Source organism: Plasmodium relictum (assembly GCF_900005765.1).
Source record: "Plasmodium relictum strain SGS1 genome assembly, chromosome: 12".
NCBI classification, from domain to species: Eukaryota; Apicomplexa; class Aconoidasida; order Haemosporida; family Plasmodiidae; genus Plasmodium; species Plasmodium relictum.
In genome coordinates this window covers 2,059,533-2,085,350 of record NC_041690.1, presented here as the reverse complement: position 1 = coordinate 2,085,350, position 25,818 = coordinate 2,059,533, and the positions used below count along the sequence as shown (strand labels likewise).

The following is a 25,818-nucleotide window of genomic DNA, read 5'->3' as shown; positions in this document are numbered from 1 at the left end:
AATAAAATAAAATAAATAATAAAATTAAAAAAATTACAAGAAAATATACTTGAACAGAATAAAAGAAATATTAGGTAAAAAAAAAAAAAAAAAATATAAAATTAAAATATTTATGAATAAATTTTGATTTGCAATATTATGATAAAATATTTAATGCATTTTTGTATAACTGATAATTCCAATTAATTAAAAAAAGAGCAAAAAATGACAAAATTATAATTTAAATAAATTTGTTTTATTAATAAATATATTTTTTTTTTTTTTTCTGCTTTTTTTTTTTTTTTCTTTATTATATATGATAAAAATTTGCATTTGTTAGAGAAATTTTTAATTCAAAAAATTGATCTTAAAAATAAATAGAAAATGAAAATAGTATATATATTTATATTTATTTTAAATATTTTAAGTTATAAATTATTTGTAGCAAGTACATCATTATTAGGTATAGATTTCGGTAACGAATTTATAAAAGTATCTATTGTATCACCTGGGAAGGGTTTTAATATACTAATAAATAATCAAAGTAAAAGAAAAATAACGAATGTAATATCATTTGCTGGTAAATCTAGGTCGTACGATGAAGAAGCGAATATATTTAGTACAAAACACCCTCATCTAACATTAATAAATAGTAATAGTCTTTTAGGATACAACTTATTTGATAAATTAAAAAAGAAGGAAAATTTTAATATTGAAAATTATGATGAGAATGATGAATTTTATAATGATATAAATAACTATGATTTTTATAGTGACATTGCATCTAAATATTATGCATATGATTATTATATAGATCATAAAAGAGGTACAATTAATATAAAACTAAAAAATGAAATGATATTATCTTCTGAAGAAATAACAGCAAATATATTAAATTATATAAAAAAATTAGCATATACTCATTTAAATATTGATTATAAAATTAATAAAAATCTTAATGTAAATATTGGTTGTGTTATTTCTGTACCCTGTAATTATTCTCAAAGAAAAAAGCAGGCTTTATTAAATGCAACTAAGATAGCAGGTTTAGAATTATTAGGAATAATTAATGGGGTTACTGCTGCAGCTATCCATAATGTACATGATTTGCCATTAAATACAACAAAGTTAACTATGTATTTAGATGTAGGTAGCAAAAATGTAAATGTGGGTATTGCTACGATTAGTAATGTTGAAAAAGATAAAGTTCATTCTAGAAGTGTAAGGGTATATGCATGCGAATCATTAGAGAATAGTTCAGGAAATAAAATAGACATAATTTTGGCGGAATATTTAAGAAAAAAATTTGAAGAAAAGTATGATGTTTCTATAATTGATGACAAAAAAGCAATGAGAAAATTACTTATTGCTGCAAACAAAGCAAAGTTGCTATTAAGTGCTAAAAAATCAGCTGATGTTTTTATAGAAAGCTTATATAATAATAAAAGTTTATCAGAAAATATAACAAGACAGCATTTTGAGGAATTAATTGTAGAAACTATTGATAATATTAAAATTCCAATTAATAATGCTCTCAAAAAGGCTTCTTTTGAATTAAAAGATATTGAAGCTCTAGAATTAATTGGTTCAGCCTGGAGAATACCAAGGGTTTTAAATGAAATAACTAATTTTTTTCATCCTTTAAAAGTTGGAATGCATTTAAACAGCGATGAAGCAATTACTATGGGATCTCTATTTACTGCTGCATATAATAGTCCTAATTTTCGTTTAAGAAATTTGGAATACTTTGACATAATTTCAAACGATTATCACATTTTAGTTAGTTATGATGATCCTTCCAACGATGAAAAAAATAACACTCCTAAAGAATTAATTAGTTATAATACCAGATATCCTGTCAATAAAAGTGTTTTTTTGAAATATAAAGATAATTTAAAATTTTCAGTTTATGAAAATGGAAAAATGATTACTCAGTATTCTATAGTAAATTTAGATGAATCAACTAAAAAAAAATATGAACATCTGGATACCCCTAAAATAAATTTAAAATTTCGACTTGATAAATTTGGTATTTTAAATTTAGAAAAAATTATTGTTATTTATGAAGAAGAAAAGGAATATATAGAAGTCCAAAAAGAGAAAAGTACGGAAAATAAAGAGGCGAATGAAGAATCAAAAGATTCAAAAGAAGAATCAGGGGAAGAATCAAAAGATTCAAAAGAAGAATCAAGGGAAGAATCAAAAGATTCAAAAGAAGAATCAAGGGAAGAATCAAAAGAAAAATCAGAAGAGGAGTCAAAAGAAGAATCAAGGGAAGAATCAAAGGAAAAATCAAAAGAGGAGTCAAAAGAAGAATCAAAGAAAGAATCAAAAGATTCAAAAGATTCAAAAGATGAATCAAAGGAAGAATCAAAAGGTGAATCAGCAGGAGAAAAAAAAGAAGGAATTAAAGATACTAAAAAAAAAACTGAAATAATAAAACATAAAATCCCTTTAACATATGAAGCTAGAAGCATGAAACCTTTGCCTTTAAATAATGAAGAAATAAAGAATAAAAGAGAACTTTTGAAAATTTTGGATGATCATGATATTAATATTTTTCTTAAATCAGAGGCTAAAAATAACCTAGAATCTTTTATATATGAAACAAGAAGTAAAATGAAACAAGATATATTTAAAAAAGTTTCAAAAGAAGAAACAAGAAATGAATACCTAAGTAAATTGGAGGAATATGAAGAATGGTTATATGTGGAAAATGATGAGCCATTAGAAAATGTAAATACCAAGATAAAAGAGTTAGAGGATATTTTTATACCTATTAAAGAAAGAGCATATGAACTAGAAGTAAGAGATAGAGTTATTGAAAAAACTAATTTGAAAATAAAAGAAATGAAAGAAAAAATTAAAGAAATTTCTGAAAAAAAACCATGGGCAACAGATACAATTAAAATGGTAAATGATTCATTGGAAAAAGAAATATTATGGTGGAATAATGCTCAGGATGAGCAAAAAAAATTAGACAACTATTCAGCTCCTTTTTTTAAATCGAATGAAGTAGAATTGAGGTTTAAATCCATTGATTCTTTGATAAAAACCTTGGAAAAGTTAAAAAAGCCTATAGAAAAGAAAGAGACAAAGGAAAACAACAAAAATACAGATAAAAGTAATTCAGAAAAAGAAAAAAATCCAGAAAAAGAAAATTCAGAAAAAGAAAACAATTTAGAAAAAGATAATAATTCAGAAAAAGAAAACAATTTAGAAAAAGATAACAATTCAGAAAAAGAAAACAATTTAGAAAAAGATAACAATTCAGAAAAAGAAAACAATTTAGAAAAAGATAACAAAGAAGACAATTATAAAACGATAAATGAATCGAATATTAATGTTAAAAATGAACAAAATCAAAATAAATCGAATGATAATATAGACCAGAATAAAAATAATACTTTTGAGCAAAAAGATGAACTATAAAAAAAAAAAAAAAAAAAAATTTTTTTTAATGTTTTTTTTATATATATACTTATATAACAATATTTATTAATGAAATTATTTAATATTATTGTTATATGATTTTATTTATTTATTTTTTTTTTCTCGTAAATTTGTTTTATTAAATATTTATTATAAATATATATGTATATATTTTTCTATTATTAAACAAATTTTTTTTTAAGACCCACGATTTAACTTGTTATATGAAGAAGAAAATACATTTAAGAATATCATCATTAAATTTTTATCGAATATACAAATAAGAATTAAAGTGGAAAGTATTAGCAAAAAGGATGTCTTAAGTACTTATAATTTAATACTCTTATAAAAAAAATATTTTTTCCTATCTTAAAAAAATCATTTAATTTTAGTGAATTTCTTAAAGTTCGTATCGTTGTATGTGTAATAAATTAGATATGCAGTAATATAAATTAATAAAATTTACTTAATAACTGAAAACCATGATAAAAATGATATTAAATATAACACTTAAAAAATAGAGATAATATTCAAATTTTATAGATTTATATATTTTAAATAAATATTTTAATATATCAATTAATAAAAATTTGAAGCTTTTATAAATGCATTTTTTTCTTTCTATTTTTTTAAATAATCTTTAATTATCATGTTAGAATAGCAAAAAAAAAAAAAAAAAAAAAAAATGTACATTGTTTATTTTTATAATTATAGTGATATTGTTTTTTTATAGATGTTGTAAAAATTAAGAAAAAAAAATTTACTGAATTTAATGCACTTCCTTCTTTGTTTTTTTTATATATCTATTATATTTACAAAGACCTTACTACCGTTAAATTTTTTTTTTTTTGGCTTTTTTTTTGATTAAGAACAAAATGAAATTTTTTTAGTAACCTAAAAAATGCAAGTAATATGATATGATTCATCTATAGTAATAATATTTTTGTATTATATGGTTCTTTGATGTTTCAAAGATTTAAAATTAGAGAATGTATAATTTTTTTTTTTAATTTCTAATATTCCACAGTTTATCAAAAATGACAAAAATTTATATTGCAAAAGAAAAAAAAATTTCTAAATTTATATTCAACACACTTTAAAATGCACTGAATTAACAAATATTTGTTGAATAAAAAAAATATATGCATATGTAAACATATACTTCTTATATATACTATATATATTTATATAAAAGATATTTAAACAAAAAAAAAAAAAAAAATTAATTAAAACATATTATAAATAACAAACTATAATTATTCATGAAATTTATTTAAATTTATAATTTTTTTTTTAATAATTATTTCTGTGTATAAAATAAAAATATACTAAATGTTATTTACTATTTTCTTATATAAATCATAACTATTACTGAAAAAGTAAAATAAAAATTAAATATAACCAAAGTAAAATGAAAATATAAAATATATATATATATTGCACTTATTTGCTAAAAAGACATAAAAATAAATAAAATTTTTAAAAAAAATTGTGTAATGTTCATCATTTTAAATATAAAAATAAGTATTTTTTTTTATTACTATACATATTTTTAATTTTACAAATGTACACACTTATATTCTTTTTTTTATTGTATTTTTTAATGAAAATTAAAAAATTGTTTTAAAAATAGGAAACATAATTATTATTTTAAGAATAATATTTTAACAAAAAATGAAAAAAAAAAAAAATAATAATAATAATAATAAATAAAAAAATAAAAGAAAAAATAATATAGTAAAAAATGTATTCCTTTCCTATTTGGTAGATGATACTTTTACAATATTCTTTAATTCTTCAAAAAAAAAAAAAATTGATAATTCACAAATTTTTTTAAATAGCTTTTTCTTCTTTTAGATAAATATGTTGTTGATTTAAAGATTTGTGTTTTTCTAAAAAGCTAGAATTAAAAAATTATACCAACAGATAGTATATAAATATATTTGTCGTCTATATTAGACATTTTCCACATGTTTTATATTTTTTTATTCAAAAAATAGTTTAGTATAAAAATATCTTCAGTATACAACTTATCACATAAAAAATCATAGATGATTCAATGATATATATGTATTTTTAATTTTTTTTTAATTATTTTTGTTTTGTTTTCATTGCTTATATATATGTAAAATATATATTTTAGTAAATTTAGTTTCATACAAGTAAAATTTTATTTAAAAAGTGAATAATCTTTTTTTTTTTTTTGATATCACATACTTTGCAGTAATTATATAATTTATTTTTTTTTTTAACAAAATCATTATTTAATAAGAAGTTTATAAATGCCTTATATTTTTTTGCTTTTTCTAATATTTTACTATTTATAATATTTAATGATGTATTGTAATCTGCAATTTTGTTTTTATAAACTTCAAAATCCATTCCTTTATTTGATTTTATATCTTCTTTATTTTTATTTATATAACTAGTCCCTGTATATTGTGATGTCCCATAAGTATCATCATATTTTTCATTATAGTTAATATATACTTTTACATTAAAATTCTCTACATCCTTATTAGTCATACTTTTAATTGGAATTATTTTTTCATTATAATTAATGTTACTTTTCTTCTTGCAGCTATTATTATTAGTAATAGTAGTATTATTATTACTATTATTATTATTGTTATCATTATTATCATTATTGTTATTATTATTATCGTTATTGTTATTATTATCATTATTGTTATTATTATTATTACTATTATTATTATTATTATTATTATTATTATTACTATTGTCATCATTATCATCAATATCATTATCATCATCAATATCATTATCATCATCAATATCATTATCATCATCAATATCATTATCATTATTATTACAGTTACTACTATTTTCATATTTATTTTTTAACTTTTTTTTATCTTTTATTTTTTTATTATCATTTATTCTTCCATTATTATTTTTATTTACTTTGCAATTATTTTTTTCACTGTTTTTTTTTACACATTGAACTAATTTGTTTTTGAATTCTGTATCATTATTTGTTTTATTTGATTTAAAATTATTGGTAAACTCTATATTATCAAAATTTTTTTTTTTTTTAGAATTTAATTGTACATTCTTTACATTAATTGCAGTACTATTTTCACTTTCCTCTGAATCATGAAAATTTTCAATTTTTTCGTTTATTTCATTCATTACATAACCATTATAAAACTTATTTTTATTATTTACGAGATATTCTTCTTTGTTTTTTTTTTCTAAATTGCAATAAGATATCTTCATGCTATCATTTTGATATCGATTATATTTAACAATATTATTATTGTAATCATTTAAAATATTTTTTTTGCTTCCACTCTTATTATGATCAATATTGTTATAATCATGTTTAGATTCACTATCATTATCATGGTTACTGATAATATCATTAATATTAATATATTCATTATTCAAAATATTATAATTATTGTTATCGTTATTTGCGTTTAAAAAAAATGCGTTATTTTTCACATTGCTATATATAGGAGAAGGTAGATCAAAATGATTATTATTGTTCAAAATATTATTATTTAAAAGAATATCCAAGTTCATGTTTGTATTAAACACTGTTCTATAATTATGCTTATCATTAGTGCAATTATCTACATTAAAATTATTGTAAGTTCTATTCTTATATATATTATACTTATCAATCAAATTATTAACATTATCAAATTTACAATTAAAATTATAATTATCTAGACCCGGAGAATAATATTTCATTTGAAATTTATTACTTTCTTTTCTATTATTATAATCATTTTTATTATTGTTAAACTTAGTTATTTCATTATTTTCATAGTAAAAACTCTCGTTATATGATCCTCCTTCCTCATTGTTATAATATTTTTTGCTATAATAATAATCCTCGTAATCAAAGTCATTTTTGTGGAATGTTGCATTAAAAATTTTATTACTTGATATTTTATTTCTTAGGGTATTTGTTTTTAAATATTTTGATAAATTACATACATTTTCCTGGTAAGTTGTTTGAATTTTATTTATATTTTCATTAATGCATTCACTAAAAATATTTTTGTTGAAATCTTCAAATATTAATGATTTTTCAAATTGGTCATTATTAACTGATTTCTTCAGTTTTTTATTGCACATATTTTTCCTGTCAGCTAAGTCTGATATAATATTCTTTTTATGTGAATTTATTTTCTTTATTTTTTTATTTTTTAATATAATTTCTTTTGGTTCGTATAAATCATTTACATGATTATTTATTAATGAAATACTATCATCATGAATTTTTGATAGTCTTTTTAAATTTATTTTTTCCTTAATACTTTCGTTTATTTTAATTTTATTTATAATTGTATTATTTAAATTAGTAATTAAATCACAATTAAAGCATTTACTAACATCTTTATTCTCTTTTAATGTAATATTGCTACTATTTTTAATTGCTTTATCCATTTTTTCTTCTGCATTTTTAATATATTTAATTTCTTTATTTTTATATGCAAAATTTTCATGATCTTCTTTAAACATATGCTTATTTGATATATTATGAGAAAACAATTTATTACTTTTTATATTTTCTTTATCAATAAAATTTGAACATTGATTATCATTTTTTATTAACAAAGAATTATATTTTAATGACACATCATTCATATTAGTAAAATTTAAAAAATCTTCTACAGAATTATTACAACAATTATCTTCTTTAAAACCGTTTCTTGTATTTATATTATTAACATTATTTTCCAAAATTTTCTTGGTAGTTTTATTAAGAAAATTATGTTGTATTGACTTTCCTACTAAAATACTGTCATTCAAATATTTGTCATGGTTATTTGTTTTTTTATATAAGCAATTATTAAGTACTTTATTATTTTTATTATTGTGACAGTATGACTGCTGAAATATATTTTCATTAAAATTATTTTGATAATTTTTATGATTAAAAGAGTCTAGCATTTTTTCTGAACTTGTGTTACAATTAGATAAAAAATTACTACTTATAATGTCATTATTCTTAAAAAAATCTAGGGGGGGCGTTTTATCATCGTTTAGCAAAAAAAAATTATCTTTTATATTTTTTTTTTCATAATTTTCTTTTATATTATTATTACTAAATTTTTTATTTTCATACTTATTAATTACACTTATTGAACCTTGATTACGATTATTAAAATAGTTATGGCTGTTTTCGTTATTTCTACTTTTAAAATATCTATTCTGATTATTATTATTTCCATTACTGTTCCTATTATAACTATTTCTGTTGTGACAATTGTTACTACTAATGTTACAACTGTTGGAATTTTTCCTATTTTCACTATCATTATTACTATTACTATTATTACTATTATTATTATTATTAGTAGTAGTATTAGTATTAGTATTAGTATTAGTATTAGTATTAGTATTAGTATTAGTATTAGTATTAGTATTATTATTGTTATTATTATTGTTATTATTATTATTATTGTTATTATTATTATTATTATTATTATTATTATTATTATTATTATTATTATTATTATTATTGTTATTATCATTATTGTTATTGTGGTTACTATTATGACTGTTATTACAGTTATTTGGTTCATTATTATTATTACTACTATTATTATTCTCATCGTCATCATCATCATCATTATTATCATCTTCTTCGTTATTGTTTTCTTCATTATTATTATTATTATTTTCTTCATTATTTTCTTCACTATTGTTATTTTCAACATTGTTTTCATTATTTTCAGCATTGTTTTCATTATTTTCTACAGTGTTTTCATTATTTTCATTATTATTATTGTAATTATGATAATTTGCTTGGGTTATATTTTGATGATTGTTTCTATTTTCAATTAGATTATAGCAATTTCTAATACCAAAAATCCTATATTCATTTTGATAATTTAATAATGACATTAAATTATCAACTCTGTAAGGTGAGTACGAATTTTGTAAGGAATTAGAGGTATTAGTAAGATCAATATATTGATTTCTTTCATAATTATTTCTGCTATTCACTTCTAAATTAGTGTTATTTCTTTGTGCTGAATTGGAATTACTTTTTTCATTATTAGTTGTTTCTGATGAATCAATAACTTCCTTGTTTTCAATAACATCGATAATTCCACTCTTAAAAGGAATAGCCTCATCTACTCTAAAATTTACGACACTTCTACCAACTTGTAATGACATTGTATCTCTTGGAAATATTTCTCTTGCTTTTCTTAAAGCTACTAAAGTACCAAATTTTGAGTTATGATCTTCTAATTTAAATAACCCTTTATCATATTTAATAGTAGCATGATATCTTGAAATTGACACATCAGGTATTCTAACATCTGATTCATGCCCTCTTCCTAATTTCAGATATTTTTTATCAGCAAAACTAATTAAATGAACACCTTTACTCGTTTGCCCAATAATGTTATCTAAAACTATTAAAGGTGTCTTTAAATTAGGTATTTTAACTAATTGAACTAATTCATCATTTTGTTTTATACTTTTTGGATATTTTGATTTACATAACTCACAACTTATATCCTTTATAAAAACTGATCCTGAAAATAATTGTTCATTTAAATTTAATCTCCCATTTATCCATTTTCTTAAGCACAATAGATGGGCATATTTAATAGAACCTTTACAATCACATGGACATATTAAAGGATCGTTTTCTTGATTTCCTTCTATCAAACAAATTCTACATTGTACATTTGAAGAATCTAAAATAGTTTCACATTTTTTTGATGGATTATCATCTAATTTTAACGTATTTAACGTATCAACTGATTCAATAAATTGCCTTACTTTTAAACGAAATCTTCCTAATTTTATAATATCATTTTCATGTAACGCATAATACTTTTCTGGAAGATCTTTTACAATTATCCATAGCTTTTTTATATTATATTGATTACTTAAAGAGTGCTCTGCCGGAGTTATAATATATCTATCTAAAATAATGAATAAAATTTAAACTATGTAAAATAAAACCATATCAATTATAATCAAATAAATATTAATGAAAAAAATATAATAAGAAAATTCATCAAGTAACTCTTTTTTCATCATAATAAAAATTTTTTTTTAAATATAATAATATAAAAAAAATTACATCATAAAACTTATACATAAATAAATATAGAGTACAAAAAAAAAAAAATTCTTTTTTTTTTTTTTTTTTGTTCCTTTAATAAAAATAAAATATAAAATAAAAATTTTAATATCTAAATTATATAAACAACATAAAATCTAAACAAAATAAATGAAAATTATTTCATTTTTTGTTTTTTCTGCTACCTTCTTCAGGTCGTACTGATAAAAGATAATCTTGAGCTGTATTTGGCAAACATTGAGGATTATCAGCTACACATGAAACTTGTGCTTTCGAGCGAAAGAGTTTGATTGCAGTTGATATCAAAAAGCTTTTTTTATTTACTTGTTGAGCTTCATAATCAAATAGGTCATGACTATCACGAGTCCATGTTTTTGTTTCAACCCTTAACCTAATAAAAAAAAAAAATTTTTACATTCAATGTTCATATCAAATTATATTACTTTTTATTTATAATTAATATTCCATTTTCTTTTCTTTTCATTTTTTTTATTATTATTATTGAGAAAATATTTAAGAATAACTTTTATTTTTATATAATAAATGAAATTATTTGTCTATTGTATTTTGTTGAGCACAAAGAATATATGTTGCAAAAATTAATGTGTATAAAGTGTATATAAATTTATTACATTTTACTGTATATGGTTTAATGAGTATTTTTGAAATATTAACAAGATCACCATAAAAAAAAATTCTAAAGATCCATATATAGAAACTAGATACTCTATAAATATCAACCTTTCTTTTCTTTTCTTTTCTTTTCTTTTCTTTTCTTTTTTTTTTTTTTTTTTTTTTTTTTTTTTTTTTTTTTATATTGGTGTAATAATTACAACTTATCTTAATTTAGGAATTTTTAATTCCTCAATTAGTAAAAATTGGAACTGTATAATTATCATTTAATTAAGTATTTCTTTTTCTTTTTTTCTCTATTAATTTTATATTTCAAACAAAAAAAAAGAATAGCTTTTTAGCGTCGTAAATATTTTATGAGTAAGTGTTATTTTTCTTTACATTAATATTACTCTATCAATTTGAAAATAAAAAAGGAAATATTTAATAAAGAAAAATCATATTTAAGCGGAAACTAATGTAAACAAAAAAAAAAAAAAAAAAAAAATATTATAAAAAGTAAATGTATGCAATCAAATATAAAGATACAAATAAAATATTAAAAAAATTTCATATGAAATTATGTGAAACAAAATATGCAAATGAAAATGTGCAAAGAATATAATTATTTAGCAAAAAAAAAAAAAAAAAAAAAAATCCATAAACATAATCGAATATCAAATACAAAAATACAAATAAAAAGAAAAAAAATGGTTAAAAAAAGAAATCAAATAATAAATATCATCACAATTATTGATAATTTAAAATTTTTTTTTTTACATACTGCATTTTTTCATAAAAATATACATTATACACAATATTTTATTATTCTTATTTTGCATATGTATTATATTTATTTTTTTTTTCACACTTCTCCAAATATGCTTTTTTTCTCTAACTTAAACATACTTTTATAATTTAAAAAAATATGTATATCAAATAAATCGCAGTATGATAAAACAAATATGTATGTATATAAATTACATTAGTATAAAATAAAATAAAAATAAAAAAGGATAAAATAAAGATAAAAGAATAAAAAATTTAATAAAAAATTATAAATATGTGAATAAATAATATGAAAATGAATAAATATAAAAAAAAGTAAATAAGACGCACCTCCTTGAAATTTGGAAAACATAAAAAAAAAGGGAAAAAAGATCAGCTGAATAAAAATATAAAAAAAAAATGTATATATCTATATATATTTATAAAAATATATATATATAATATGAATTAATATAAACATCTAAAATAAAAAAAAAATTTAAAAGAAAAAAGAAAATTTTAAAAAAAAAAAAATTATGCAAAAAAAAAAAAAAAATAAATACATATTTATATATATATATATATATATAAAGGACCAAAATTTGAATGAACAATAATATTTTTATTAAATAATACTAAAAAAATTTTCAGTTTCTACATAACACAATTTATATTTAAATATATAAGTTTATATTGCATGCAGATAATATATTAATTTAGTCTTTTTTCTTATACAATCAAGTTTTTATATTTAAAATGATATACAATTTCTTTTATATATATACATATATATGTATATGTATCTATTTTTATGAATCAGTATAATTTTGTTATTTTATATTTCTTTTTAATAAATTATTTTAAAATTTTTTAATATACCAAATTATATCAAATTGTAATTTAATGTATTCATATTCTTCTTAATTTGTTAAGTTGTTTGTAACTATTAATAATAAATATATTTTTTCAAAATTACACTTAACATAATTTTTTGAAGGTGAAAATATTAGTTAAAATATGTAAAATATAATATGCATTTTTTTATAAATTAATTTTTTTCTTTAATATGTTAATGATTTATATACTTGTTTATGAAAAAAAAAACATTTTCATAATACATTATCTTTTATAATTTTTTTTTAATTTTATTTTGCTATTATTATTAAATTCATTATATATACTTAATAATACAAATATTATGAAAATTTGTAAATATTTACATAATATATTTATATAGATATATATATATTTTTATATATACTTGTATATATATATATATATATATATATATATATATATATATATATATATACATATTAGTGTAACTCAACAATTTTTCTTTCCTATATAAATATAATATTAGTTCTTATCCTAATTCTTTAGATTTTTATATACATTTCATTTTTTTTTTTTATTTTTTTATCTTTTTTTTTTTTTTCTACTACATAAATGATTTACATTTTATTTATATTTTTTATTCTTTCTATTGTTTTATTTCATGATTATGCACGCGTTTGTTTGTGTGAAATTTTATAATTGCAATTACTCTCTATAGTTTGAAAGAAAAATATTTGTGTGTAATTTAACTATAAAAATAAATAATGTAATTTTTTTTACAAAAAGAAAATATATAGAAAATAAATAAATTATTTACTAAAAATATAAAACGCATAATTTAAATTTATTACACACATTTTTGCGCAATTATAAACGCATGTTTATTGAACATTAACATATATTTAAAAAAAAAAATTAGTTTAAAAAAAAAACTAATAGAATATGAAGGTGCAGCAGTCTTATGTTTTAGAAAAATAAAAAATTTAATAGAATAATTTTTTTATATTTTTGTAGAAATTAGTTTTAGATTCCATATTTTTTTTTTTTTAGTTAAACGTTTATTAGACTTCAAATTACAATACATTTAATAAATTGAATATATTGTAACATAAAAGAACATATTATTTATAAAATAATTTTCTTTTCTTATTTTTGTTATAGAAATATATATAAAAGTATTTTAAAAATATATATATATATATATATATCAAATGAAAATGTAGTAATTTTTATTATGTTTAAATTTGATCTTAATATTAATAATAATATAAATATGTTAAATTGTAAAATTAAAAAAAAAAAGATATTTTTTTGAATATTTCTATAAAATCTTTTATTGGTATTTACAAAGTATGTAGGTGTAATTTTTTTCCTTTATATTTTTACATATTTTGATATTTTTTCATTGATAGTACACTTTGTTCATTGTTGCAGCTTGTATTTTTAGCTTTTTTTGTTCTGTTCATATATTTTAAAGATAAATAAAAATATATTGTGCTTTTTTTTTTTTTTCATTCCAAATAATTACATTTTTTATATTTTTAATTGTATATAAATTTGTAAAAAATTACTATAAGTATTTTGCACAAAGAAATAAATTTTTACTATATTTGAGTTGTAATTTTTATAAATTCTCAGTTATTTTTTAAATTCTGATTAATGATGGAATAATTTTTTTTTATTTATGTTGATTTTAGTTTTATAAAAACAAAATAAAATAATTTAAAGAAAGAAAAATAATTATAACTTTTAACTATTATTAAAAAAGCAATTTTGCTATTTTAGCTATACATATATATAAATTAAAAAAAAATTATAATTAATACAATTAAAACTCCTTAAGATATAAAAAAAGATATACTAATGAAATAAATCATTATGCATATATATATTTTCACATATATTTTTATATATATACATTTAGTATATAATTTTCTACAAATATCTTAATGATATTCGAATTCTATAATTTTCTCTTAAACTTGCCCTACATTAAATTCAAATAATGGTAATGAGAGTTTCTATTTTCATTTTACAGAAACTGTGGCAAAACAATTGTGTATTTTTTTTTTCTTTATATTTTTTTTTTTTCATTTATATCATATTCACTTTTAAGACTATTGTAAAATATACTAAAATAACACATTAAAACATTAGAAACAAATATATATATATAGTTTTTTTTTCTCTTTTTGATCATATGGTAAGTTATGTAAAATGTTAATATAATTTTAAGTTAATGAAGTGTGAAAATAAAAAAAGGAAAATTTCTTTTTTGTAACTATTAAAATATTTTTTATTTTTGTTAAGTATTATATAAAGTATTATTTTTTTAACTTTTAAATATATTCTAAAATATTATATACCTTAGAATAATCCTGGATATAAAAAATTGTTAAAAAAAAAAAATTGAAGAATTAATACTAGTGAAATTAAAATAAATTTTGCTATACTGAAGATTTATATGATAATTATATCTCTTTTAAATAAGTTTCTAATAAAAAAAATATAAATTTTTATTTAAAAAAAAATGTATTTTTTTCATTTTCTTTATGAACTACTGTATACAATGAATATTTCTTAATGCATTAAAAAGATTTATTTGTTAAAAATGAAATAAAAAATTGTGTAAAATCAGTTATTTATTTTTTTTTTTAATTTTTCTTTTAAATAGATAAATAATAAAATTTATGTCTATGCAACAAAGCAAAAATAACCACTGATATATTCACATCACCTATTTCCTAAAAGTTGTATATGGTTAATGTGATTGGTTATCATAAAAAAAACATAACTAAATGAAAAAGTTTAATGGCATTTAATTTGTAATTACACAAGAATTATATATATAAATTATACATTAAAATAAAATAAGACACGAACATATATACGCATTAAATTTTTTTACAAAAAATAGATTTAATGGAACTTTAATAAAATCATTTTTTTCTATAATTTTCTTTTCTTTCGGTAAATAAGTATATTACATAATTTTTTTCTTTTAGTAAGTATTAAATATAAAAAAATTCCGTTTATATTTTAAAATTTTAAACTAAAAAAATGCTATAACTTAATATATAATGGTAAAAGTTTTATAATAATAAATTAATGAGAAATTAAAGTGTAAATAAACTAAAATTTTAAGAAAAAAATATATTATAAAAAAAAAAAAAAAATCAAATAAAGAAACCAAAAATAACTTTAAAGAAAATGTTATACTTCATGATTATTTAAAAAAAAAAAAAAAACAAATTAAATAAAACAAATTAAAAATATTTAGAATCATTTATGAACATTTTTAATTCACTTTTCTATAATTTATGAACTTGCACTTTATTTTTGCTTAAAATTATCTTAAAATTTTTTTTTAAAATATAAGATGAAAATGTTTGTATATGGAATTATAACTTTACATTACTATATGGAATGCTCCCCCATTATAATATACATTTTATTGTTAAAAAAATTAAACCACATTTCTTAAACTAAATACCCATTTAAAAAATTAATATATATTTTTTTAAATTTTGAAAAAACAATTATATACATGCACATGTAATATTAAAAAAAAAAATAGTTTAGATAATTAAAAGTATTTACAATAAGGTAACATATAAACTTCCACTAATAGGAAAATTTTTATATTAATAACGGAGTATTTCATTTATATACTTATTTATTTTTATTAAAATTCTATGAAAAATAATTGGAAATTTGTTTATTTAAAAAATTTAATACAAATTCATCTTCGAATCATTCCTTAATAAGTATCAAAGTGAGTTGAATTAATAAAATTATAATTTACTATTATTAATTTTTATTTCTTTATGATTTTAATAGTCATCTATAATACATTATTAATTCTAATAATTCTAATAAAAATATTAATCAAATATATTTCATTAATTTTGTTAATTTCATTAAAGTAATTTGTATTTTTAATGAATTTATATATATACATGTATACTTATTTTTTTTTTTTTGTTAATTGATGCTATTAGACACACTTTAATTATTCATATTATTTAATTTATTCATATTATTAAAATTATTTATATTATTTGGTATATTTGCGTTGTTTAAGTTATGTAGTTTATTAAGACTAATTATGTTATTTAAATTGTACATATTATCATTATTATTTAAATTATCAGTACTATTTAAATTACTCAAATTATATATGTTATAATTACTATTTAAATTATCAACCTTATTGAAATTATAATAGTTAATATTATTATTTAAATTATTTAGGTTGTTATCATTATTTAAATTATTGAAGTTATTTTCATTATATAAAACATTAACATTATTATCATTATTAAAGTCCATAAAGTTGTGATCGTTATTTAATTTATTAAAATTGATATCATTACTTAAATTATTAAAAGTATTATTATCATTTAAATTATAATTATTGGCTTTTATCGTATTATTACTAATATTAATGTTATTAAAATTATAAATATTATTCATACAATTAATTGCATTCTGATTTTTTATTTCTTCTAAATTACCATTTAAAGAATATATATTATCTGTGTTAACTGTTTTACTTATGATATCAAACTTGTTTCCTTTATTAGCATTATTCATATTATTAATATTATTGTTACTTAAAGTACAATTAATATCATATTTATTAGTTAATGAATTTAAATATAATTCATTTAATTTAGTATTTAATATATCATTACTGTTTAAACATAAATTATTATCTCTAATTTTATTTATATCATTTAAATTAATAGATTCTATCTTATTATCATGCAAAATAATAGAACTATTTAATAAGTTATTTTCTAATTCGGAGTTATCGTGAATATCCACAGAATTTTGGTTATTAAATTTTTTATCAATTTCATTTTCATACTTATATTTATTTAATAATAAATTAAAATCCTTGCAGTTGATCATTAATGGTTTATTGTTTTTTATATGATTTTTTAAATTTTTGTAAACAATATCTTTTTTTGATAAAAGACTAAAAATGTTTTTTAAATGGGAATTTTTTAGCGTTACTTTGTTTTCATATTTATAATCGGAAGCACCAGAATTACCCTCAAATGGTATAATTGCTAATTCCATTGAATGCTTTTTATTTTGCTCTATCTTATTTTCTAATAATAAATCATCATTACTCCTCAAAGAGTTTTTAATTGATTTATCATTTATTTCATCTAAAACAATATTATTAGCACTTTCATACGCATTGTTTTTTGAAAAAATATCATTTGCAAAATTAAAGCTTTTTTGGATTTCAGTAAAAACTTTCTTTTTTTTTTTATCGATAAAATCTGCTTCCAATTTTCTTTTGTTTTTAAGATTTAAACCAGAAATAATTTCAACATTTCCACTATTTTTCATTTCATCTTTCAAATCTATGTTATGCCTTCTTTTATTTGAATCAAACATATACATACTATTTAAAGATTCCATATTATTCAGTTCATTGATACTTTCAAAATTTCTTTTTAAATTTTTACAATTTAATATATTTTCATTTCCGTCATTCTTTATATTCATCCTTTTGCTTCTTTTTTATTTTTCTCTTAAATTTTAAATCTATATATGTACATATATATTTATATTACAATATAAATTATTACTTTTCATAAGAATTTTCTAAATCATAGTAAATATTTTATTATTTAATGAATAATGATTTTTTTTCTTATAATTTTTTATTTAATTTCACAAATACATTTTTTTATTTTTTTGCATCGTAGCAATTATAGCAGCGCATGCATTAATATAATTTGTTTTAAAAAAAGAAAAAAAAAATTCGTGATTTTTTTTTTTTTTTTTTTTTTTTCTTTTCGAATTAATAAACAAAATAACTTACATATATATATTTAAACTAATATATAAATTTATTTCTGTAAGCCTAACAAAAGCTTAAATATACTTTTTTCCTTGTTTTTATATACAAAAAATAGTGGTTTTTAATTTAATGGTTCTAAATATTTTTATTAATAAAATCATTTAAATTTATTCTCTTAATTCTTTTAAAAATATAAAGCATAAGATAAAGAATATGTATCTTTGTTCAAAATTTTGAAAATTAAAATTATAATTTATGACAATTATAATTACTTTTACTTAAAATAAATTAATTTGTAAAAAAGTGAAAAAAAAAATGTATTGTTTCTAAATACATAAAATAATTATTCGTAAACACAAAAGAATAAGATTAAATTCAAAATTGTATGAAATGTATAATAGTAAGCTTGATGAATTAGAGATCTTGTATAAATTCACTTGATTTTTAAAATTAATAGGGCAAAATTATATTAAATTTAAAAGAGAAATTAGCAAATAAGTGTATTATGTGTTTTTTATTAATACATTTAAAATTATAAAACCTTTTATAATATATAACAAAATTGAAAGATAATATTGTCATTTAGAAACAGATGATAAACGGTTTTAATAATATTAAAATAAGAAACAGTAAGACACAAACATATATTTATGTTTATTAAAATATTTTTTAACTCATTATTATTCTGAACTAATATAAGAATCATCGGATTCTAAGAAATTTAAGTTATTAAAATTTTTTAAATGAATTTTATATAATTTGTTTCCAATACAAATATGGATACAATCAACGTAAATGTAAAAATCATCTGAACTAAAATCTGAACTATTATCAACTATTATTTCACTTATATTAGGCCAAAACGTATCCTTTATATTTAATTTATTTTTTTCTAAAATCACTTCTAAACTAACATCGGTATAAGCCAACGACATATGACATATTCTATTTACATAATTGTTATTTAGATCAAAATTATTTAAAATTTCATTTATTTTCTTTATTAAAGGATCTAAATGTAACTTTTGTTGCTCATCGCTTACAGTATATGAACAAAAATACTTTGTATTCTTTTGACTTTTATATAAATCAACGCTCTTTTTAAAAAATAAATAAAAACTTTAAAAAAAAAAAAAGGAAAGATATATATATAAATACGTAATATTTTCAATTATTATTTTTTAATTATTTTATTATATGATTTTGAAATTTAGATTAATAAAACACACATTCATAAATATATATGTATATATATATTTTTCTTAGTATATATATTTATTCTTGCATACATAGATTCTCACTTTCTTTTTTTAATTATTAATTATATAAATAATTATCTTTATTTTTAAATTTTTATTTACCAATTCTGATTTTTTAATTTTTCTTTTACTTTATTAAGAAATGAAGAAATCATGTGCCTCTTTATCTGAACAGAACCAACAATAGTTATGTGTGGAGGCTCTTCAGTAACTGTTTCCTTATTAGTCTGAACTTTTTTATCGGTATTTAAATCATCTATTTGATAGTAAATGTGTTTTAAAAATTCTTCTTTATTTATATCATTGCTTTGTTTACTAAGAATAATATTATGGTTTGATTTATCATTACATATAATATACTGTTTTTCTATTAATTTAAACAGAATATCATAACAATATTCAGACCTTTTTTTTATATTTGCATTATACGTTACTATAATAAGAGAAAAAATAAATTAATTTATTTTAAAAAAAAATGTATACTTATATAAAAATTTTTATATATAAATAATATTCTAATTGTATTTTACAATAATTTTATTCAATTTTATTGAAACCTGGAATATAAATATAAACATTAAAATCTCCTTTATTAGACATTTCTTTAATTTTTATTTATTTTTAATAAAATCCTTTTTTTATGCATTATTATTTAAAGGAAAAAAAAAAAAAGTAAAATAAAAATAAAAAAAAATAAATTAAAAAAAATAAAATAAAATATATCTTAAAACCGTAACAAAATTAAAAAGATATAATCCATTTGCTATTAAGTATATATATCTTATAAATTAAAAAAAAAAATCATAGTTTTACATGAAATTAATTTAAATAAAAAATTTATGTTTTAAAAAGTCTTTTAAAAGCATGAATTTTATTGCTTATATTTTAATAATTCAAATTTGAATATGTGAGTATAGATACTACTATGATATTTTTATGATTTTTTTTTTTTAGTTCTCTTTTCTTTTTTAAATATTTATTTTATTTGTAATTTATATATATATACATATATATGTAAAAAACATGTATTTTTGCATGATATGTGTTTACATATATATCTTTTTTTTAGTTTTTCTAAAAATAAAATGTGACAAGATAAAAAATTTTAGGAGTGCAAAACAGCTCTCCTATTATTATATCCAAAATGGAAATGAAAAAAAAACATATATAAAGGACTTTTTAAAGAAAGAAAATAAATTCAATTATAAAAATAGTGTAAATTATATGAAATGTTATGTATATAATGTAAAAAGTATACATAACGAATGTATAAATGAGCATATGGACAATACCAAAAGTAATAAGAGCTGTTCAGAATATACAACATTAGATGGCACTAAAAATGAAAAAAAAAATTACACATATAATAAAAATGCGGTTAGTAATGATAAATTATTAATACCAAAAGTGGGAAATAAAATGCCTGAGAAAAAACCTGATTGGTTTCATGTCCCTGCTCCAGCAGGTGCGAAATATAGTAAGTTAAAAAAAGATTTAAAAAAATTAAAACTTCATACTGTTTGTGAAGAAGCACAGTGCCCTAATATTGGAGAATGTTGGAATATTGGTACTGCAACAATAATGTTGTTAGGTGATACATGTACAAGAGGATGTAAATTTTGCTCAATAAAAACATCACCAAAACCATTACCACCGGATATCAATGAACCATTTAATACAGCTAAAGCTATATGTGAATGGGATATAAATTATGTTGTTTTAACATCAGTTGATAGAGATGATTTACCTGATGGTGGAGCTGATCATTTTGCTAAAACTGTTGAATTAATTAAGTTTTCAAGATCAGATATCTTAATTGAATGCCTAGTTTCTGATTTTCAAGGCAATGTAGATTCTATTAAAAGATTATCGTTAAGTGGATTGGATGTGTATGCACACAATATTGAGACAGTTAAAAGACTACAAAAATATGTAAGAGATAAAAGAGCGAATTACGAACAATCTTTATTTGTTTTAAAAAAAGCTAAAGAAATTAATCCAAAATTGTATACAAAAACTAGTGTTATGTTAGGTTTAGGAGAAACAAAAGAAGAAGTTTTAGAAGCTATGAAACATGCAAGAGAAAACGATATTGATGTTATAACATTTGGTCAATATTTAAGACCAACTAAAAATCATTTGAATGTTGTTGAATACATATCTCCGCAATTATTTGATTATTATAAGGAAGAAGGATTAAAAATGGGTTTCAAATATATAGCTAGTGGTCCATTAGTTAGATCATCATATAAGGCAGGAGAGTATTTTATGAAAAATCTTATTGAAAAAAGAAAAAATGATCTTCAAGGAAATAATTTAAAACTACAAAAAACAAATTAAAGCAAATTAAAGAAATATTAGAAAATAAAAAAAAAAAAAAAAAAAAAATAGAATCAAAAAAAAAATTGTATAACTAAAAAAATATTAAAAAAATAGTAATTGAAAAATTTTGTAAAAAAAAACTGTGCATTCCATTACTTGAATATATATATATATATTCTTAATAGAATTTTGTATTGCTTTAAATATCTCTAACGAGTACTTATATGTGTTTTCTCAAATATTATTTTTATTTTATTATAATAAAATTTTCATTTAAATTTTGTCTTAATATCTTGTGTTCATATATAAATTAAAAAAAGTATAATATATAAAATAAAAATAAAATTCAATATTCAATGAATTCTTGAATAACAACAGAATTTTCTACAATTGTTTTAATATCGGGTCTTCTTAATAATAAAAATTTAATATGTTTTAATGAAATTTGATATTTTTTATTTTCTTCGTTTTCTTCATAATTTACTTGTGAAGAATTAAAATCATCACTAGAATCATCTCTTAATAATGCATTAGTCAACTTAGTAACTTGTATTAACCAATTATTTTTGTTTTTTAAATCTGCATATTTACTTTTTATTTCATTAATTTTTTTTTTTAAATTGTCAATATCATCAGTCATTAATTTAATTATCTCTTGTAATATAGGCATCGAATAAATTTTATTTTTAAAATCTGCATCTTCTATTTGTTGTATTAATAATAATGAGTTGTTAATAAATGTATTAAAAAAGTTTTCATTTTGCAAAAAGGAAGTGTTTTGGTTCATTAAAAAAGTTAAAACAGATTGATCTAATTTATATAAGACTTTATTAAAAAAGTCAAAGAAAATATGATCAGGCATGTACTTTTTAATTTTAAATAAATTATTTAATATATATTCATGAAACAAGTTATTCGTAGAAAAAAAATTATATATTCGTATAGAAATAAAATGATTAAAAGCATCTAAAAAATTATTAAACATTTTGTTTTCTAATGTTGAAAAACTTTGAACAATTTCTTTAATATAACATTTGTACTCAAAATTACTTAAAAATTTATTTATATAAGTGAAGGATACATATAATAAGCATGTAATATTACAATTTTCTATCAAATCAGTAATATTATTCCAATGATATCTAAATTCGTCTTTAACAATAATTAATAATTTCTTTATTACGATGTTAAAGTATTCTTCTAGAAAAGCTTCATTTTCTTTGAAGCATATAATTCTATTACTTATTTTCTTTAGCAATTCAATAAAAATATGACCATACTCATTTACACAATCACTATCCTCTAAAATTATATTATTTTTTAATTTTATACAGCATTTGTCATTTGACATATTCTTTAATATATCAACAAGAAATTCTTTTTCTATTAAAATAAAAAAATCTCTTATATAAACACCTTTCATCTCCACGAAATTTTCACTCTTTAATTTGGAATTTTCATTTTTTTTTTCTTCTTTTAATATATTTTCATTTTTATCTTCATATTCTGAATTTTCTTTATTAGATGATTTTTCTGTATCTAAGAATTCAATGAATGAGTTATTAAAAAAATCATCTAATAAATACTTACAATTTACACTATCATACAAATACCATTTCTTATATATCATAATTATATGATGCATAAAATTTAAAAATACCTTTTTTGTATTTTCTTTATCATTTTGAAAATTATATAGATGAATTAAATATGAAATTCTACTTAATATATATAATCTACATTCAGATACAATTTTATAATTTATCTTTTCTAAAACAACTTCATAATTTGTTAATTCATACAATATTTTTTCTTTTTCATCATCATTCATATTATTATAAGTAATATAATGTTTAGTTGAATCTTTATCATATTCATTCTCTAAATTTAGGATATTTTCTTTTTTTCTCATAACTTCCTTTCCATTTATTTTATTCACTTTTTCTTCTATTTTGCTTTTTGTACTCATATTATTATCCTCTCTTGGATCTATTGAATTAAAATTTTGAATATCAATGTTTTTTTGTAAATTCATATTGTTACAATCAAAATTATTATCATTATTATTTTTTTTATATTTATTACTACTTAAGGAAATACCTTGTAATGCATCTTGTAATAATATATTATTTTTGAGATCTTTATGAGCGAAATGCAAAAGCATTTTTAAAATGGAATTACTTATAATTGACTGATAAAATAAATATTTTAGACCCCATTCTGGCTTATCAAATTTAAATAAGGGGCTTTTAAAATTTTGAAAAAGTGATCGAAAATAATAAATTATGTTACTAGTTAATTCGTTAGTGTATGATATTGAATATTCTTTTTTACTAAAAGAAAATTCTTCTCTAGTGTTTTTTTCATTTTTCAGATAATTATCAATTTTTTCAATTAGGTTCCAACTTATTAAAATATTAATAAATTCTGAACTTTCTTTTTTTATTAATGACACATATGTATTATCAAAAATAATAGAATCTTTAATTTCTTCTTTAAAAGATTTTCGATTTATATATTTATTATTTATTTCTTTGTTATTATTACTTAAATCATTTGTATTAATTGAATTATCTGCATTAACTATATTGTTAGTTTCTCCAATCACTTTTTTATTTATATTATCTTTAGTTACTATATTTCTAAAATTTTCATCATCACTATCTATATCATTTATTAATTCTTCTAAAGCAGTTGTTGATACGTAAGATATGTTATTTCCCCAATAGATGCATGCTAATAATAACTTTGCTTTGTTTAAATAATATTCCGATAATAGAGGAATAAAGAATTTAATACCATTAATAATTTGTTCTTTGAAATTTTTTTTAAATACATGTAATAGTTTTACTATGTCTAAAATAATATGTAATGATTCTTCATATTTTCTATTAATTGCACACTTCTTTGCATTTTCTAATTTCAATAAGGTATTTTTTACACATATAAGATAATCCTTTTGCTTTATTAATTTTTTTATTATTTTCATTTCATTCATCATATACTCAATAGAATTAGCATTATTTTCCTCTTCTATTATACTGATATCCGCTAATTTACTTTTTATATTACTAATATGATGTAACTTATCTTTTTCTTTTTTTAATTCTCTTTGTACCTCTACTTCTAATTTTACTTTAATTTCATTGATTTCCAATTCATTTTCAAAAATATATTTATCAATTAATTTGTATATATCTTGAATATTAACTTCTTTTAATTTATCAAATTCTAAGTAACTACCTAATAATAATATATTTTCTGCGCAATAGTTTAGTTTTTTATTTTCTTTTAAAAATGTTTCCATTGTGCTTTCTTCTTTATTCTTAGTATATATTCTATCCAAATTTGTCTCATTATAAAAATCTCTTTCTTTCTGTTCTTTCTTATCATCGTCATCCTTTCCTATATTTTCTTTCTTTATTTTTTTTTTTAATGCTTTTTTTAAAAAATTTGATAATTTTTCTTTTATTTGTTCTTTTCCATTTTCATTATATCCTAAATTTTTTTTATCCTTTTTCAGAATTAAATTATTTTTTAGCAGATTCTCTATATTACTTCTTTTATATTCATCATTTTCACTTGTTTGTGATTTCTTTTCATTATCTTTATCTCTTCTATCAAAATAATTTGCTATAAACATTTCTTTTTAATTATTCTCAATTTTTATTTTTTTTTTATAATTTACATTTTCATATATT

At 18.3% G+C, this 25,818-nt stretch overlaps 6 protein-coding genes across 6 annotated transcripts; 2 read left to right on the top strand and 4 right to left on the bottom strand.

Moving 5' to 3' along the window:
- Positions 1-363: 363 nt before the first annotated feature.
- Positions 364-3,411, top strand: HSP110 (heat shock protein 110, putative; the record flags this gene model as incomplete). The annotated part of the gene is made up of 1 exon (XM_028678351.1): positions 364-3,411. The coding sequence occupies one exon, from the start codon at positions 364-366 to the stop codon at positions 3,409-3,411; it is 3,048 nt and encodes a 1,015-aa protein (XP_028534649.1).
- Positions 3,412-5,565: 2,154 nt separating this feature from the next.
- On the bottom strand, positions 5,566-11,394 carry PRELSG_1253600 (conserved Plasmodium protein, unknown function; the record flags this gene model as incomplete). The annotated part of the gene is made up of 3 exons (XM_028678350.1): positions 5,566-10,334; positions 10,681-10,886; positions 11,381-11,394. The coding sequence occupies 3 exons, from the start codon at positions 11,392-11,394 to the stop codon at positions 5,566-5,568; spliced, it is 4,989 nt and encodes a 1,662-aa protein (XP_028534648.1).
- Positions 11,395-16,720: 5,326 nt separating this feature from the next.
- On the bottom strand, positions 16,721-18,238 carry PRELSG_1253500 (conserved Plasmodium protein, unknown function; the record flags this gene model as incomplete). Its single annotated transcript, XM_028678349.1, has 1 exon — positions 16,721-18,238. The coding sequence occupies one exon, from the start codon at positions 18,236-18,238 to the stop codon at positions 16,721-16,723; it is 1,518 nt and encodes a 505-aa protein (XP_028534647.1).
- A 978-nt stretch (positions 18,239-19,216) lies between these two features.
- On the bottom strand, positions 19,217-20,395 carry USB1 (U6 snRNA phosphodiesterase, putative; the record flags this gene model as incomplete). Its single annotated transcript, XM_028678348.1, has 3 exons — positions 19,217-19,655; positions 19,898-20,228; positions 20,353-20,395. The coding sequence occupies 3 exons, from the start codon at positions 20,393-20,395 to the stop codon at positions 19,217-19,219; spliced, it is 813 nt and encodes a 270-aa protein (XP_028534646.1).
- Positions 20,396-20,818: 423 nt separating this feature from the next.
- LipA (lipoyl synthase, putative) lies at positions 20,819-22,135 on the top strand (the record flags this gene model as incomplete). The annotated part of the gene is made up of 1 exon (XM_028678347.1): positions 20,819-22,135. One exon carries the CDS (start codon positions 20,819-20,821, stop codon positions 22,133-22,135), a length of 1,317 nt encoding a protein of 438 aa, XP_028534645.1.
- Positions 22,136-22,463: 328 nt separating this feature from the next.
- On the bottom strand, positions 22,464-25,760 carry PRELSG_1253200 (conserved Plasmodium protein, unknown function; the record flags this gene model as incomplete). Its single annotated transcript, XM_028678346.1, has 1 exon — positions 22,464-25,760. One exon carries the CDS (start codon positions 25,758-25,760, stop codon positions 22,464-22,466), a length of 3,297 nt encoding a protein of 1,098 aa, XP_028534644.1.
- Positions 25,761-25,818: the final 58 nt, after the last annotated feature.